The sequence below is a fragment of the Vicia villosa genome, linkage group LG2, assembly GCF_029867415.1.
Source record: "Vicia villosa cultivar HV-30 ecotype Madison, WI linkage group LG2, Vvil1.0, whole genome shotgun sequence".
Taxonomy (NCBI): Eukaryota; Viridiplantae; Streptophyta; class Magnoliopsida; order Fabales; family Fabaceae; genus Vicia; species Vicia villosa.
This window is the reverse complement of record NC_081181.1, coordinates 186,161,534-186,181,232: the sequence shown is the minus strand read 5'-3', so window position 1 is coordinate 186,181,232 and position 19,699 is coordinate 186,161,534. Positions and strand designations below refer to the sequence as shown.

Genomic DNA, 19,699 nt, shown 5'->3' with positions numbered 1-19,699 from the left:
TTTGTAAAGAAAAAAATTATAATTAAAAGAATCATCAGATTGATACTCATCATATGGTTTCGGCAAGGATAAAATAAAAACCCAATTGAAATTGACAGAGAGGCCTCATCATTGAATCATCGGCCAAAAGCAAGAATTTAAAAAAGAGAGGTCTCATATTAAAATCATCGGCCAAAGCAAAAAAGGATTTTGAAAATTATGTGAATTATTGATAGCGTGTGTGTATTGTGGAGTTCGTAGATTTTTTTGTATAAATGTGTGATGGTGGGATTCAAACCCGTGACATTGTGTTTACAAGCTTAGCTGATTTACCAATATTGCTATGTTATTTATTCGAAATAAAAAAACAAATTGAACGTATATGGAGTGCAAGCAATTATTTGCTACTTAAGAAATACAAATAATTTAAAAGTAAACTATCATATTTTTAAATAGATTTGAAAACGAATATTTATAAAACTCAAGATTCAGCGTAAATAAACCAAAGAAATTTAAAAAACCCAAAATGTTAGTGTGAATAAACCAAAGAATTTTATGAAACTCAATTTTAAGATTATTTGACTAGCTGAAACAGGGTGGGCAAATTTGGGGTATGAGAGGAGAAAACACCAACTTTTACTGAAGGTGAAGAAACCAATGATACATTGACGTTTACTGAAGGTGAACTTTCAATGTTTACTGAAGGTAGGAAAAAAATAATACACTGACGTTTACTGAAGGTGAACTACCGATATTTACTTAAGGTAGGAAAACAAAAGAATACACCAACGTTTACTGAAGGTAGGAAAACAAAATAATACACCGACGTTTACTGAAGGTGAACTACCAAAGTTTAGTGAAGGTAGGAAATGTCTTCATTTGAAACATCAACTTTTTACAGGAAGATGCAAATACAAACAGCTTCTCTGAATACCAGCTTTTACTGAAGGTGCAGGAATAAAATCGAGAGTGACTCGGAGGGTGGTGATTCATTGTCTTCAAAAATGGGAATGGAGGATGAATCTCATTCCTTCCCCTCAATCAGTGGGGATTTTGAATCACGAGTTATCATTTTGAGTAATGATTCAAAAATGAAAGGTTTGTTTGGAGAATATCTTTCATATAAATCTTTCCCCATGAGTTTCCTTGATACTCTATTTTTGGCGAAGTTCGACGGGGGTGAAAACCTTGTTGAGGGACCTATGCCTCCTCCCGTCTTGAGGGATGCAGAAATAGAGATTTCCTATCAAAGGAGGGAACACGTTGGTCACTTTGTTAAAACATAAAGGAAAGTAACTATCCATGCCCCCAATGATGTATAGGCATGTATGGGTATTTGATTAAAAGAGTTGGCCAATGCTAATAGGTACCATTCAATGGATATTGAAATAGTTGGTACTCCTTCTATATTGAACACCACCGACATTGTAACCCATGTCGACACCATGGTTTACAATCATCTAGATTAAGTGATTCTTCAACTTGGTCCGAATGAGAGGGTATGCAGCACTTTTGATGGTTGGGGATACGTCTTTCTTTCTTTAAATTTGAGGTAGCAGTGATGAACCATCTAAAAGTTGTCCGTCGTAGCTTCACCTAGGATCTTTGGCTTTTATGATGTTGTTCCAGTTTTGTGTCGAGTGCAAGTTTTGGAAACCTTCGCTAAAATTTTTCTTTTCGACCATTTTTATATTGCATGCACTTTGCTAGATAATGCTCAGGATGAATGATTGATCTCCCTTCGTCCTCAAGTACCTTGGTTCAACTATTTTGCCTCTAATTTGGGTGATTTTCTGGAATGATTCATACTGGTTAAACTTGCCATTTCTGAGGTGCATCTAGAATTTTGTTCTTCTCTTGCCCCATCAGGAAGTGCCCACTCTTGCAGAGGTGAAAGAGGATTTATACGTCAACTATCAAGCGCTTGGATATGAAGAAGGGTTTGGTTACGAAAAAGTAATTTCCTTTCAGAAACAGAAAAGGCAAATAGATACCCATGTGATAATTAGTACGTCTGGACATTCCAAAATATATAAACTCTTTGGTGAGGACGGGGCATTGGGGATCCGGGCGCTCCTTATTTTTAATAATGCAACTCGTGCCTTGCAAATAACATGAATCAAATTAGTCAACTGAGGAAATTTTTGGCACTTGCAAATGATCAGGGCCTTAGAAATGGCTTGTCTGTCCGGGTAACGGTGGCACCTGTTGTTGCTTCTACTTCTGCTCTGGAGGCTCAAATTCCAGTTATGGTTGTTTCCTCGGAGGTAGTTATAACTAATGTCCCTGCCCCGACTCCTGAGGTGGGTCAGCCGACTATTGTCGCGATTGATTTTCCTGCTCGAGAACTCTCACCTCGTCATTCCCTTGCCAAGAGAAGTTAGGGTGATAGTTTGTCTACTCATGTTGAATGAGTTTCTTTTAAACATGCTCTATTGTTAGAGAATGGAGAGCAATAGATTCTTACTCCTTTCTTTCAGCTTATTTCTATTCTTCTATCATGGGTACCTAGTATCCTAAAGCAATTTACTACTATAGTCACTGCTGAGAACCTTGATTTTGTTCGGGGTTTGAATGTAATTGATAGGCAGAGCATTTTTGTAGATGCTTCCCGTACATTTTTCAAAATCGGGCCCCTTGTATCTTTTGTAGCTGTTGACATATATGATGTTTTAGGTTCTCCTAAGCTTTTGAGAGAACGAGATGAGCCGAGGGAGAGGCGTGGAGCCCTTGAGTGAAAAAATTTCAATGCTGTGAAGGAATTGGTTTAGCTCTGGGCAAATGTTGATGTTGTTTAATCTTTGCAAGAAGAGGTATATCAATATGATCGACCGTCCACTTTGGATGCTCAGATAGAGAAGTTGAAGGCTTCCCTTGCTGATGGGGGTAAAATTGCAATAAGGTTTCTAAATAAGCAGCTTAAACATGTCGGGTGTTCGAAGCGGGTCAGAAATTTCTTTAGCAAAGGAATGATGATCAATGATCAGGCCAATGCCTTGAAAGGTCTCGAGGAGGATATGGTTGATGCTTGGAAAATAATCTTTAGAATCCCTTCACGAGCATTAGACATCGGGTGCATGATCTGAGATGAAATGTTGGAGCAAGCCCAAGTATTTTATCTAGGTCTTACCTTTACCACTGACTAGTTGGATCCTTTAGCAGATGCTTATGGGAAGGATACAGGAAGTGCTCCTGAAGCTGAGGAGCTAAGTGCTGACGTTTGAGAACATTTTTGTTGTTTTTTCTTAGCTTTAATTGCTCCTGTAATATTTGACCGGGCCTTTGTGCCTCGATTTGTAAATAATATTTTTATATATTATTTTAGTTACTACCTTTAGCATGCTTGTGTTTTTTGGTATATTAATGCTCCTTATTCAGTCGTTGTTATTGTCTGGCTGGGATCCGAGGAAAGTTAGGGCTTGCTTTGTAACTTTATAGTTTGCATAATCTGTTTTCTACAGAGAGTAGAAAATGATATTCGCTTAAAGTGTAAGTGACCTTAAATTTTTTATGTTTCTAATTTCGCAACAGAAAATTGTCTTTCTTAAATTGATTTTTTAAAGAACGGGTCTATTCACCCCCCCTTCTCTCTCTCTCTCTCTCTCTCTCTCTCTCTCTCTCTCTCTCTCTCTCTCTCTCTCTCTCTCTCTCTCTCTCTTCTAGACTGTCTCGTCTCGATATTGTCACCCAACACCAAATCCACATCACCAGTTTTTTGTTAGCAACAATTTGATGCGGCCACATGAATTTGAGACAATATCAATTAGAAAATAATATCATTTTATAATTATGTTTATCTTTTTTTTAATAATAGGTTTAACAAATTAAAGACAAATACGGAATTAATTTATTCCCCTTAACAATATTATCATTTTTCCTATTATAGATTTGACAAATTATAGGTAAGGAGAAATGTATTAGCATTAAATGTATTTATCATTTTTATGCATTTTTCCTATTACATTTTTCCTATCCCATTTTTCCTGTTAAATGTATGTATTCATTTTTTTTCTATAATTGATTTATTCTCTTAATTGTATTCATAATTTTTTCTATAATTGGTTTATTCTCTTAATTGTGTGTATTATCTTTCTTTAAATAGGTTGAACTAATTAGAGAGAAATTATGAATTGATTTATTTCCTTAATTTGTAATTATTAGCATTAAATGTTGGAACTATTATAAATTCAATGAAATTTCAAACCAAAATGCATCAACACAAAATTACCTACAAGTTCTTCTTTCAGCATGGATGCTAATACCAGTATATTGATTTACATTTCTTCCGACACTTCTGCAGGTTTGTTATAATCATCTATATTTTTCCATGATACTTTATTTTAATGGTAGTTTTGAAGTATGTTTTTCAATTGGAAGTGTCTTTAATTTTTTTTTACTATGCAGTGAAAGCGCTTAGGATAACCAATGCAGTTGTCATTCATTAATGTTTAGGTTCTTTGCATGTTTTTGAAATGCAACAATAAAGCTTATTACGCATAGTCAGTTGGATAAAACCCAAATTTTGTTTTTTGATTTGCTTCACTAAGAAAAATAATTTTGCTAATTGCTGATAAGTTAATAGTTTACTTCTGCACAAGAGTCACAAATTTATGTAGCTTCCTTGTACCATTTTTTAGATAACTCTGGACAATCTGATGAGGATCTTCAGTTTGACTCAGAAGATAACTTTTTAGATAACTGTGGACAATCCGATGAGGATCTTCAGTTTGACTCAGAAGACCACTTTTTAGATAATTTTGGACAATCCGATGAGGATCTTCTGTTTGACTCTGAAGATGATGAGGATGCATGTGAAACCTCCAAACTAGTGCCTTCAGAGAGGAAGAGCCTGCCGAGGAAACATGTCATAGAAAAACCAAAAAGTTGTTTTGCCGCTATCAATTATTCCAACATCAAGCTTGTTTATTTAAAGAGGAGTCTAGTTAAGGAACTTTTAAAGGACCTTGAATCTTTTGAGACCAAAGTGGTTAGAAGCTTCATCAGAATCAAGAGTGACCCAAATGACTACCTTCAGAAAAATTCATACCAACTTCTGCAAATAACAGGTGATTTGATTAGTTTTTGTTGATTATGCCATTGCATTCTAGTAGTTGGTTATTATTTTTTATAACTTTTAATTGTACCCACTGCTTTTGAAGGTATTATCATCAACTACATTACATTGTTGTATATTCTATTTCGACTATGCCTTTACTATATGACACTTGTTGGGTGTTATTTTATTATAATTGAATTATTTAGATAATTCACGATGTATATCAGTGAACTAAATAATCTTATTCCATTTAATCTCATTTTGAAGTCGTGTTTTTAGTGCTACAAATAAGACTATTACTTACACATGAGTTTATATCATGAAATTATTTTTCTAATTAGCTGAAATATAGTTATTTTTGGCAATATATCAGGCATAAAAAAGAGCTCGGGAGTGGAAGGGGAAATTCGCTTGCGAGCTTCTGGGTACATTAAAGACATCACCATCAATATGTTGTCAGATGATAACTTCTCTGAGGTATGGTTGAAATTCGCTTGTAATCGTAACTAAATTTTCATGTACCAAAAAAAGTTCTGTAACCTGAAGTGTTGAATTCACTGTGTGTAATCATTTCTTTTAATCGATATCTAAAAAATTAGTGCCTTTTAAGTATATTGATTTAGTCATGGATATAGCGAATCATAAAACTAAAAATATTTCACAATTGGAAATATCTATGCAACATAATGTTATAACAAATGCTAATTAAAAAAATGGATGGTGGGGAAAGCATCATAATTAGTGAATTAGTGAGTGCTTCAATAACTTTTCCAAGTCAATATATAGAGGATTTAAGTTTTTCAATTCATAACAAATGCTAATTAATGCAATCCTAATAGGGTTTATTATGCATGGTCTCTCAAAGAAAAATACAAAAACGTATTAATTAAAGTTTATAACAAGGGAAATTTTGTAATCAATGTTAGATTCATCGTTGCATTATATCAGTTTTATTGTGCTTTTGAAATTTTGGGTGTTCTTATATATGACTTTGGTGCAGGAGGAGTGTGAGGATTTACATAGAAGAGTAAAAGACGGTTTACTCAAGAGACCTACCGTTGTACGTTTTTCTCAATACTTTGACACTGAATCATTTTGATTAATGGAATCTCTCCAAAACTAGAATAATAAGTTTTTTCTTGCTATAAATTTATGTTTGGTGCTTTATTGAATCTAAACATTATTTTTTTTGTTTTTTTTTTATACATGGTAGGTGGATTTGGAGGAAAAGGCTAAAGTGTTGCATGAAGATATCATTAAACACGTAAGCATTATGATTTCATGTTTAACTTTACTTGAATTTTATTTTGCTAATTATTGTGTGTATATCATTTCATAAATACTCCTGTATTATTCTTATTAACTTGACTTTATTAGCAATGAAACAATGTAAACTAATTGATGAAATGATGTATTTATGTGTATCCAAAGATAGATCCGGTAATGTAACTTGGCTTTATTACAAAGAAGAACACTTTTGGATTTAAGTATTTATTGCTCCACAGATACAATCCATTTTTTTACGTTAGACTAATTCCTTGTACTAGTTGATGTCTTTCTGTGTAAATGTTGGTGGTATTCTAGAGGTGGTATGTTATAAATTATAGTGTTACAGAATTCTGCAGAGGAAAACTGGTTTTTGACACTTTTTGCACCATATCTTCCACCAGTGGAAGTATAGTGCAAAAAGTCAACTCTTTTGCACTTCTTTCATAATGCTTACTCATAGTGGTGGTTACAACACATTAATTTTAACAGTAAATTAAAACTGTGATGCATATTTGGTTTCAAATCATCTTTTATTTTTTACTTTTTTCAAATATGAGCTTAATTCTTTGCCTAACTTTTTTACTTTCTTGTTGTGTGGTGAATCTGCTACAGTGGCTTGCAAATGAACTTATCATGTTACAAAATCTTATTGATCGGGCAAATGAAAAGGGCTGGAGAAGAGAATATCCTTTTAGTAAATATATTTTCTATATTATGGTAATGTCTACGTATTTTATTTTGCTTCAGAATATGTAGTAAATTTTGACGCGTTAATGTCTCAATGCGTTAGTACTCTTACTCATGAATAAGATATTACACAATTGAAGTAATGAACATTTTGCGTTAGGATTCTGACATTTTGTCATGAGTATTATGATATATGTTTTGTTTGGAAATCCTTTGTAGTAAAAAACTTTTATAAGTTAGGTATTCCTTAATATATTGGAAGCACGTTGGAAGAGTACCTAGAAAAAAGGGAAAAGCTTAATCGTCCGGAAGAACAGAAACGGTTATTGCATGAAATTCCTAAAGTTATTGCAGAAAACTTAGAATCAGAATCTACGACACCGGATGTTCGAGATAAGAAACTAAGAAGCGGTTTTGCTGCTATTAATCCTTCCAACATTAAGCTTGCTTATTTAAAGAGAAGTCTAGTCGAAGAACTTTTAAAAGACCTTGAATCTTTTGAGGCCAAAGTAGTTAAAAGCTTCATAAGAATAAAGTGTGACCCAAATGACTTTCTTCGAAACAACTCACACCAGCTTCTGCAAGTAACAGGTGACTTTGTAGATTATGCCATTGCATTCTATCAATTTCAATTTCTTTTTCTTTTTGTACTTCTAATTGTACAGACTGCTTAGAAGGTATGCTCATCAACTGCATTAGAGTGATTTAATTCCATTAGATAATGAAATTTAATTTTTCTAGTTAGCTGAGATATAGCTATATTACAGGTATAAAGAGATCAAGAGTGGATGGGGAAATTTGCTTGAAAGCTTCTGGTTACATTAAGGATATCAGCATTAACATGCTTTCAGATAATAATTTTTCTGAGGTACGGTTCATGTTTGTGAAACCCTTCATTGGCAAGTTATAAACCTTGAAGTATTTCGTTATTATAAAAAAATGGTAAGGGCCCATATTAGACAGACCTTTAATTTTTGATATATGACTTTGGTTTCAGGCTGAGTGCGAGGATTTGCACAAACGAGTAAAAGACGGTTTACTCAAGAGACTTACGATTGTACGTTTTTTTCAGTATTTTTACTCTGAATCATTCTGATTAATGGAATCCATGCAGAATTAGAACAATCAGTTTCCTTGCTATACATCTAAAGATCATGACACTTTTTTTAATACATGGCAGGTGGATTTGGAGGAAAAGGCTCGAGTGTTGCATCTGGACATCACTAAACATGTAAGCAATAACCTTTGCATTATGATTTCTTCCCTCCTGTTTACTTTCAATGAATTTCTTACGGTCTGTTGGCTCGCACTTCATATAAGTGACATGCATTGTTGCTTGTGCTTGTTGATGTCTTTTGTTTGTGTAAATTAAAACTGTGATGCACATCCGGTTTCAAACAACAATTTATGTTTATTCTTTTGAAATATGATCCTGATTCTTTGCCTAACTTTTCTGCTCTCTTGTTATGTGATGAATGTATGACAGTGGCTAGCAAAAGAACTTGCTCTACTACAGAATCAAATTGACTTAGCAAATGAAAAGGGTTGGCGGAGAGAATATCCTTTTTTGATATTTTTCTGATAATAGTATTTATTTTCTCCATATTTGCTTCAGAATATATAGTGAATTTTGAGCAGTAATGTTTCAATACATTAGTACCCCTACTAATGAATAAGATATTTGCCAATTGAAGTAATCAACATTTTGTATGGAATTTCTTTATAGTAAAAAACTTCTAAAAAATAGATATTCCTTAATCTATTGGAAGCACATTGGAAGGATACCTACAAAAAAGGGAGAAGCTTGAGAATCCGGAGGAACAAGAACGGTTGTTGCATGAAATTCCTGGAGTTATTGCAGAAAATCAAGAATCAGAATCTACAACACCAGAAGTTCCAAATAAGAAACTCAAAACCAGTTTCCATGAGTTTTCAGAGACTTCTTCCTATACAACAGCTTCATCAGCGACCAGGGTCCGAGAGGCAGTTGCGGATAATTTTGCAGATGATTTTTCAGATGAAGAAGAATGGTTATTCCAAGTTACTATAGGTTAACTAGAATTTGAAAGTTGTTGATCTTGATTTAAACCACACTTAGACTTGTATATTAATTAGGTCAAATGCCTTAATTAAGTTACTATAGGTTAACTAGGCTTTTCAGATGAAAAGGAAGAATATAATATGAAAGGTTTTTGGGAAGCTGTGTGTTATTCATGCTGGGAAATATATTAAATCTGTGAGGTCTGAGCTATAAAAAGATTTTCCCTAGATTGGATTAACAAAAATGGTTCAATTTCAAATCATTCCATCAAAATTGAGTATCAAATATTTATTATCTGTTTTTAGCTGTCCCAAACTTAGTTAAACGTAGATTTCTTTTCATTGATGAGATATTAATATATATTGTTTGTTGCTTTTTTAATGCTTATTAATTTAGTAGTTAAACAAACTGAGATACATTGTTACATTGTTGAAAACAAGTTTCAGAGAATGAGAGTTATAATGTCCTAACCATAGTTGTCATAAGTGTTGAAGGAACATCATAAGTTTCTTGAGATTCATTAGCTCTTTTCTACTACTGTCTACATCTTTCACAAATATTAAACTTTGTTGAGTTTTGTGCATGGCTCTACTTGATGCCACCATAGATTGAAATCATCTTCATTCACCTTATTTGAAAAGTTTAGAGAAATTTGAAGCAAAGAATATAGTGTATCATGAACTAGTTGCGAATTCAACTGTTATAGTGAACCACCACTCTGCGGCAGATATAGTGGTGACGGATGAGGAGTGAGATATGCCATGAATCAAGCTAGCTTGTTCATATCTATTACATTGTATAGAATAAGATATAGTATATGAAACCCAAATGTTATAGTATACATTTTCATATGTTATTCTGTTTTCTCTTTTCATTTTGTGAAAAAATAGTTACAACATTATCATTTATAGAGCTTGAAAGGTGGCATAATACTACTGTAGGTTAAAATTATTTTTCTAGATGAGTGAATTTTAAAGTTCAAGAAGAAAATTCATGGAAATAAGATTGAAAAATTGGGGTTGGGTTCAATTTCAACTTTCGATTCAAGGGAGAAAAAGATTCATGGAAAAAAGATTGAAATTGGGACTGAGTTTGATTTATGCTTTTGATTTAGGGAGTAGGAAGATTCATAGAAGAAAACTGAAAATAGGGGTTGGGTTTAACGATGATACTGTAGCTCTGTTAGTTTTCCAACTAGGAATCAATGAAATTAAAAGTCAGGTATTTCATTTAGTCCATGTTATAATCCTAGCCATTCATTTTAATCTAAAGGATACTATTAGATCCTCTCACTCTCATATAAGAAGTATCATTCTCACTAGATACATTCCCATATATAAGACGTATCATATGAGAATGACATTTTTATATGAGAATATGAGAATGAATCTGAACCATTAGATTTTAAAATAAATGGTGCAGATTATATGTCCATCTTTTTTTTCTCACCTCCATAATTTATTTTAATAATGGAAGAGAGAGAAAAAATATTCACACATAATCTGCACCATTTATTTTAAAATCTAATTGTTTAGATTCATTCTCATATTCTCATGTAAAAATGTCCTTATATATATATATATATATATATATATATATATATATATATATATATATATATATATATATATATATATATATATATATTATGGAAAATTGTAGGAAAAATGTATTTTATGTATTTTGTTGCGGGTTCGGGTTTGGGTGGAAAAACCTGAACCCAACGGGTGTGGGCGTGAGTGTTATTTTGCCACCCGAATAGCATTTGGGGTTTGGGTTCGGATTCGGGTGTCGATTTCGGGTGCGGGTAGTGTAAAACCCGCACCTAACCCGACCCGTTTTCATCCCTACTTTGAATTAAAAACATAAACAAAACTTGGTTATCTTGAAGAACCTGTGGAAATAAGATGAAAATACTTGATGAACATTGTTTTCATAAGTTCTCTTAAACAAATAGTCTCATAGAATTTATGCTAGTAGGTAAATTAAAATAAGTCAATGCAAACAAATTTTTAGTCTCTTGGTTTTTTAGTTAGTTAGTCTATTTAAACATTATTTTATTGCTTATTTACATATGTCTAAAACAAATAGGCTTTTATGTAGGCTAACCAAACCTTCGAAAAGGCCAAACTCAGGCCTAAGAAATAAGCCTACGACAGGCTACAGGCCAGACTTAGGCTTCAGTTTTTTTGACAGGCCAGGCTTAGACTTGGAAAATAGCTCGGCCCAGCCTATTTCCACCCCTAAATCTTATGTATAGAAAACATGCATGTGGTATCGCGAAAGCAAGTTCTGATGTATATACCAAAGAATGAATAGATTTGTAAAGAAAAAAATTATAATTAAAAGAATCATCAGATTGATACTCATCATATGATTTCGGCAAGGATAAAATAAAAACCCAATTGAAATTGACAGAGAGGCCTCATCTTTGAATCATCGACCAAAAGCAATAATTTAAAAAAGAGAGGTCTCATATTAAAATCATCGTCCAAAGAAAAAAAGGATTTTGAAAATTGTGTGAATTATTGATAGCGTGTGTGTATCGTGGAGTTCGTAGATTTTTTTGTAAAAATGTGTGATGGTGGGATTCAAACCCGTGACATTGTGTTTACAAGCTTAGCTGATTTACCAATTGTGCTATGTTATTTATTCAAAATAAAAAACCAATTGAACGTATATGGAGTGCAAGCAATCATTTGCTACTAAAGAAATACAAATAATTTAAAAGTAAACTATCATATTTTTAAATAGATTTGAAAACGAATATTTATAAAACTCAAGATTCAGCGTAAATAAACCAAAGAAATTTAAAAAACCCAAAATGTTAGTGTGAATAAACCAAATAATTTTATGAAACTCAATTTTAAGATTATTTGACTTTTTGAAACAGGGTGAGCAAATTTGGGGTATGAGAGGAGAAAACACCAACTTTTATTGAAGGTGAAGAAACCAATGATACACTGACGTTTACTGAAGGTGAACTACCAATGTTTACTGAAGGTGGAAGAAAAGAATACACTGACGTTTACTGAAGGTGAACTATCGATATTTACTTAAGGTAGGAAAACAAAAGAATACACCAACGTTTACTGAATGTAGGAAAACAAAATAATACATCGACGTTTACTAAAGGAGAACTACCAAAGTTTACTGAAGGTAGGAAATGTCTTCATTTGAAACATCAACTTTTTACTAGAAGATGCAAATACAAACGGCTTCTCTCAATACCAGCTTTTACTGAAGATGCAGGAATAAAATCGAGACTGACTCGGAGGGTAGTGATTCATTGTCTTCAAAAATGGGAATGGAGGATGAATCTCATTCCTTCCCCTTAATCAATGGGGATTTTGAATCAGGAGTTATCATTTTGAGTAATAGTTCAAAAATGAAAGGTTTGTTTGGAGAATATCTTTCATACAAATCTTTCCCCATGAGTTTCCTTGAAACTCTATTTTTGGCGAAGTTCGACGGGGGTGAAAACCTTGTTGAGTGACCTATGCCTCCTCCCGTCTTGAGGATGCAGAAATAGAGATTTCCCATCAAAGGAGGGAACATGTTGGTCCCTTTGTTAAAACATAAAGGGAAGTAACTATCCATTCCCTCAATGATGTATAGGCATGTATGTGTATTTGATTAAAAGAGTTGGCCAATGCTAATAGGTACCATTCAATGGATGTTGAAATAGTTGAGACTCCTTCTATATTGAACACCACTGACATTGTAACCCATGTCGACACCACGGTTTACAATCATCTAGATTAAGGGATTCTTCAACTTGGTCCGAATGAGAGGATATGCAGCTCTTTTGATGGTTGGGGATACGTCTTTCTTTCTCTAACTTTGAGGCAGCAGTGATGAACCATCTAAAAGTTGCCCCTCGTAGCTTCACCTAGGATCTTTGGATTTTATGATGTTGTTCCAGTTTTTTGTCGAGTACATGTTTTGGAAACCTTCGCTAAAGTTTTTCTTTTCGACCATTTTTATATTGCTCGCACTTTGCTAAATAATGCTCATGATGATAGATTGATCTCCCTTCGTCCTCAAGTACCTTGGTTCAACTATTTTGCCTCTAATTTGGGTGATTTTCTAGAACGATTCATACTGGTTAAACCTGCCATTTCTGAGGTGCATCTAGACTTTTGTTCGTCTCTTGCCCCATTAGGAAGTGCCCACTCTTGCAGAGGTGGTTTTCGGAAGCACCTGTCTAAAGTTCATTTCCATCGGCCTATTTCTTCTTATCATTTCGGGCTACCTCATCTGCCTTCCAGAGTAAAAAATGAAAGAGGATTTATACGTCAACTATCAAGCGCTTGGATATGAAGAAGGGTTTGGTTACGAAAAAGTAATTTCCTTTCAAAAACAGAAAAGGCAAATAGATACCCATGTGAAAATTAGTACGTCTGGACATTCCAAAATATATAAACTCTTTGGTGAGAACGGGGCATCGGGGATCCGGGCGCTCCTTATTTTTAACAATACAACTCATGCCTTGCAAATAACATGAATCAAATTAGTCAACTGAGGAAATTTTTGGCACTTGCAAATGATCAGGGCCTTACAAATGGCTTGTCTGTCCGGGTAACGGTGGCACCTGTTGTTGCTTCTACTTTTGATCCGGAGGCTCAAATTCCTGTTGTGGTTGTTTCCTCGGAGGTAGTCATAACTAATGTCCCTGCCCCGACTCCTGAGGTGGGTCAGCCGACTATTGTGGCGATTGATTTTCCTGCTCGAGAACTCTCACATCGTCATTCCCTTGCCAAGAGAAGTCAGGGTGATAGTTTGTCTACTCATGTTGAATGAGTTTCTTTTAAACAGGCTCTATTATTAGAGAATGGCGAGCAATAGATTCTTACTCCTTTCTTTCAGCTTATTTCTATTCTTCTATCATGGGTACCTAGTATCCTAAAGCAATTTACTACTATCATCACTGCTGAGAACCTGGATTTTGTTCGGGGTTTGAATGTAATTGATAGGCAGAGCATTTTTGTAGATGCTTCCCGTACTCTTTTCAAGGTCGGGCCCCTTGTTTCTTTTAGTTACTACATTTAGCATGCTTGTGTTTTTTGGTATATTAATGCTCCTTATTCAGCCGTTGTTATTGTCTGGCTGGGATATGAGGAAAGCTAGGGCTTGCTTTGTAACCTTGTAGTTTGCATAATCTGTTTTCTACATAGAGTAGAAAATGATATTTGCTTAAAGTGTAAGTGACCTTAAATTTTTTATGTTTCTAATTTCGCAAAAGAAAATTGTCTTTCTTAAATTGATTTTTTAAAGAACGTGTCTATTCACCCCCCCACCCCCACTCTCTCTCTCTCTTCTAGACTGTCTCATCTCGATATTGTCACCCAACACCAAATCCACGTCACCAGTTTTTTGTTAGCAACAATTTGATGCGGCCACATGAATTTGAGACAATGTCAATTAGAAAATAATATCATGTTATAATTATGTTTACATTTTTTTAATAATAGGTTTAACAAATTAAAGACAAATAAGGAATTAATTTATTCCCCTTAACAATATTATTATTTTTCCTATTATAGATTTGACAAATTATAGGCAAGGAGAAATGTATTAGCATTAAATGTATTTATCATTTTTATGCATTTTTCCTATTACATTTTTCCTATCCCATTTTTCCTATTAAATGTATGTATTCATTTTTTTTCTATAATTGATTTATTCTCTTAATTGTATTCATAATTTTTCCTATAATTGGTTTATTCTCTTAATTGTGTTTATTATCTTTCTTTAAATAGGTTGAACTAATTAGAGACAAATTATGAATTGATTTATTTCCTTAATTTATAATTATTAGCATTAAATGTTGGAACTACTATAAATTCAATGAAATTTCAAACCAAAATGCATCAACACAAAATTACCTACAAGTTCCTCTTTTCAGCATGGATGCTAATACCAGTATATTGATTTACATTTCTTCCAACACTTCTGCAGGTTTGTTATAATCATCCATATTTTTCCATGATACTTTATTTTAATGGCAGTTTTGAAGTATGTTGTTCAATTGGAAGTGTGTTTAATTTTTTTTTACTATGCAGTGAAAGCGCTTAGGATAACCAATGCAGTTGTCATTCATTAATGTTTAGGTTCTTTGCATGTTTTTGAAATGCAACAATAGAGCTTATTATGCATAGTCTGTTGGATAAAACCCAAATTTTGTTTTTTAATTTGCTTCACTAGCAAAAAAAATTTTGCTAATTGCTTACAAGTTAATAGTTTACTTCTGCACAAGAGTCACAAATTTATGTAGCTTCCTTGTACCATTTTTTAGATAACTCTGGACAATCCGATGAGGATCTTCAGTTTGACTCAGAAGACCACTTTTTAGATAACTCTGGACAATCCGATGAGAATCTTCAGTTTGACTCAGAAGACCACTTTTTAGATAATTTTGGACAATCTGATGAGGATCTTCTGTTTGACTCTGAAGATGATGAGTATGCATGTGAAACCTCCAAACTAGTGCCTTCAGAGAGGAAGAGCCTGCCGAGGAAACATGTCATAGAAAAACCAAAAAGTTGTTTTGCCGCTATCAATTATTCCAACATCAAGCTTGTTTATTTAAAGAGGAGTCTAGTTAAGGAACTTTTAAAGGACCTTGAATCTTTTGAGACCAAAGTGGTTAGAAGCTTCATAAGAATCAAGAGTGACCCAAATGACTACCTTCAGAAAAACTCACACCAACTTCTGCAAATAACAGGTGATTTGATTAGTTTTTGTTGATTATGCCATTGCATTCTAGTAGTTGGTTATTATTTATTTTTTTAACTTTTAATTGGACACGCTGCTTTTGAAGGTATTGTCATCAACTACATTACATTGTGGTATATTCTATTTCGACTATGCCATTACTCTATGTCACTTGTGGGGTGTTATTTTATTATAATTGAATTATTTAGATAATTCACGATGTATATCAGTGAACTAAATAATCTTATTCCATTTAATCTCATTCTGAAGTCGTGTTTTTAGTGCTACAAATAAGACTATTACTTACATGTGGGTTTATATCATGAAATTTATTTTTCTAATTAGCATAGTTATTTTTGGCAATATATCAGGCATAAAAAAAAGCTCGGGAGTGGAAGGGGAAATTCGCTTGCGAGCTTCTGGGTTCATTAAAGACATCAACATTAATATGTTATCAGATGATAATTTCTCTGAGGTATGGTTGAAATTCGCTTGTAATCGTAACTAAATTTTCATGTACCAAAAAAAGTTTTCTAACCTGAAGTGTTGAATTCACTCTGTGTAATCATTTCTTTTAATCGATATCTAAAAAATTAGTGACTTTTAAGTATATTGATTTAGTCATGGATATAGCGAATCATAAAACTAAAAATATTTCACAACTAGAAATATCTATGCAACATAATGTTATAACAAATGCTAATTAAAAAAAATGGATGGTGGGGAAAGCATCATAATTAGTGAGTGCTTCAATAACTTTTCCAAGTCAATATATAGAGGATTTAAGGTTTTCAATTCATAACAAATGCTAATTAATGCAAGCCTAATAGGGTTTATTATGCATGGTCTCTCAAAGAAAAATACAAAAACGTATTAATTAAAGTTTATAACAAGAGAAAATTCGTAATCAATGTTAGATTCATCGTTGCATTATATCAGTTTTATTGTGTTTTTGAAATTTTGGGTGTTCTTATATATGACTTTGGTTCAGGAGGAGTGTGAGGATTTACATAGAAGAGTAAAAGACGGTTTAGTCAAGAGACCTACCATTGTACGTTTTTCTCAATACTTTGACACTGAATCATTTTGATTAATGGAATCTCTCCAAAACTAGAATAATAAGCTTTTTTTTTGCTAAAAATTTATGTCGGGTGCTTTATCGAATCTAAACATTATGATTTTTTTTTATACATGGTAGGTGGATTTGGAGGAAAAGGCTAGAATGTTACATGAGGATATCACTAAACATGTAAGTGTTATGATTTCAGTCCTCATGTTTAATTTCACTGAATTTTACTATGCTAATTATTGTGTGAATATCATTTCATAATTAATACTCCTATATTATTCTTATTAACTTGACTTTATTAGCAATGAAACAATGTAAACTAATTGATGAAATGATGTATTTATGTATATCCAAAGATAGATCCGGTAATGTAACTTGGCTTTATTACAAAGAACAACACTTTTGGATTTAAGTATTTATTGCTCCTTAGATACTATCCATTTTTTACGATAGACTAATTCCTTGTACTAGTTGATGTCTTTCAGTGTAAATTAAAACTGTGATGCATATTTGGTTTCAAATCATCTTTTATTTTTTTCAAATATGAGCTTAATTCTTTGCCTAACTTTTCTTCTTTTATGTTGTGTGGTGAATCTGCTACAGTGGCTTGCAAATGAACTTGTCATATTACAAAATCTTATTGATCGGGCAAATGAAAAGGGTTGGCGAAGAGAATATCCTTTTTGTAAATATTTTCTATATTATGGTAATGTCTACGTATTTTATTTTGCTTCAGAATATGTAGTGAATTTTGACGCATTAATGTCTCAATGCGTTAGTACCCCTACTCAATGTTTGGAAATTCTTGGTAGTCAAAAACTTTTATAAGATAGGTATTCCTTAATCTATTGGAAGCACATTGGACGAGTACCTAGATAAAAGGGAAAAGCTTAATCGTCCGGAGGAACAGAAACGGTTATTGCATGAAATTCCTATAGTCATTGCAGAAAATTTAGAATCAGAATCTACGACACCGGATGTTCGAGATAAAAAACTAAGAAGCGGTTTTGCTGCTATTAATCCTTCCAACATCAAGCTTGCTTATTTAAAGAGAAGTCTAGTCGAAGAACTTTTAAAAGACCTTGAATCTTTTGAGGCCAAAGTAGTTAAAAGCTTCATAAGAATTAAGTCTGACCCAAATGACTATCTTCAAAACAACTCACACCAGCTTCTGCAAATAACAGGTGACTTTGTAGATTATGCCATTGCATTCTATCAATTTCTTTTTCTTTTTGTACTTCTAATTGTACAGACTGCTTAGAAGGTATGCTCATCAATTGCATTAGAGTGAAATTTATTTTTTCTAGTTAGCTGAGATATAGCTATATTACAGGTATAAAGAGATCAAGAGTGGATGGGGAAATTTGCTTGAAAGCTTCTGGTTACGTTAAAGATATTAGCATTAACATGCTTTCAGATAATAATTTCTCCGAGGTACGGTTCATGTTAGTTAGTGAAACCCTTCATTGCAAAGTTATAAACCTTAAAATATTTCATTATTATAAAATTCAGTTTTTCTATTAAAAATGGTAAGGGCCCATATTAGACCGACCCTTAATTTTTATATATGACTTTGATTTCAGGCTGAGTGCGAGGATTTGCACAAAAGAGTAAAAGACGGTTTACTCAAGAGACTTACAATTGTACGTTTTTTTCAGTATTTTTACTCTGAATCATTCTGATTAATGGAATCCATGCAGAATTAGAACAATCAGTTTCCTTGCTATAAATCTAAACATTATGACAATTTTTTGTATACATGGCAGGTGGATTTGGAGGAAAAGGCTCGAGTTTTGCATCTGGACATCACTAAACATGTAAGCAATAACCTTTTCATTATGATTTCTTCCCTCCTGTTTAATTTCAATGAATTTCTTGTTATGTGATGAATCTACGACAGTGGCTAGCAAACGAACTTGCTCTACTACAGAATCATATTGACCGGGCAAACGAAAAAGGTTGGCGAAGAGAATATCCTTTTCTGATAATAGTATTTATTTTCTATAGTGATAATGTCTCCATATTGCTAGTTAGCTTCAGAATATATAGTGAATTTTGAGCATTAATGTTTCAATACATTAGTACCCCTACTAATGAATAAGATATTTGCCAATTGAAGTAATATATGAGATCATTTTGTATGGAAATTCTTTATAGTCAAAAACTTGTATAAAATAGATATTCCTTAATCTATTGGAAGCACATTGGAAGGATACCTACAAAAAAGGGAGAAGCTTGAGAATCCGGAGGAACAAGAACGGTTGTTGCATGAAATTCCTGGAGTTATTGCAGAAAATCAAGAATCAGAATCTACAACACCAGAAGTTCCAAATAAGAAACTGAAAACCAGTTTCCATGAGTTTTCAGAGACTTCCTGTACAACAGCTTCATCAGCGACCGGGGTCCGAGAGGCAGTTGCGGATAATTTTGCAGATGATTTTTCAGATGAAGAAGAATGGTTATTCCATGGGATTCCTTAATTTTAAGTTATTTCTTCAGGTTTTTGGGAAAAAAAGGAAGAATATAATTAATATGCAAGGCTTTTGGGAAGCTACTTGTGTTATTTCTGTTATTCCTGTCAAGAAAAGGCTGAGTTCCAAGTTTGTGACTGAGCTAGAAAGATTTTCCCTAGCTTGAATGAAATAAATGGTTCAATTTGAAATCATTATATCAAAATTGAGTATCAAACATAATCAATGTTTATTATTTGTTTTTAGGGTTCTTTTTGTCAAAATTAATTTGATTGGATATTTTTAATACAAAACTTAATTACACATAGATTTTTTTTCATTGATGAGACATTAATATATATTGTTTGTTGCTTTTTTAATGGTTATTAATTTAGTAGTTAAACAAATTAAACTCAGATACATTTTCATTG

General features: G+C 33.0%; 1 protein-coding gene across 1 annotated transcript; it reads left to right on the top strand.

Moving 5' to 3' along the window:
• The first annotated feature begins 14,941 nt into the window (after window positions 1-14,941).
• LOC131650870 (uncharacterized) lies at window positions 14,942-19,298 on the top strand. The gene is made up of 12 exons (XM_058920576.1): window positions 14,942-14,993; window positions 15,331-15,759; window positions 16,121-16,224; window positions 16,741-16,800; window positions 16,948-16,998; window positions 17,422-17,503; window positions 17,694-18,002; window positions 18,152-18,252; window positions 18,402-18,461; window positions 18,585-18,635; window positions 18,719-18,776; window positions 19,030-19,298. Exons 1-12 carry the CDS (start codon window positions 14,942-14,944, stop codon window positions 19,296-19,298), a joined length of 1,626 nt encoding a protein of 541 aa, XP_058776559.1.
• The last annotated feature ends 401 nt before the right edge of the window (window positions 19,299-19,699 follow it).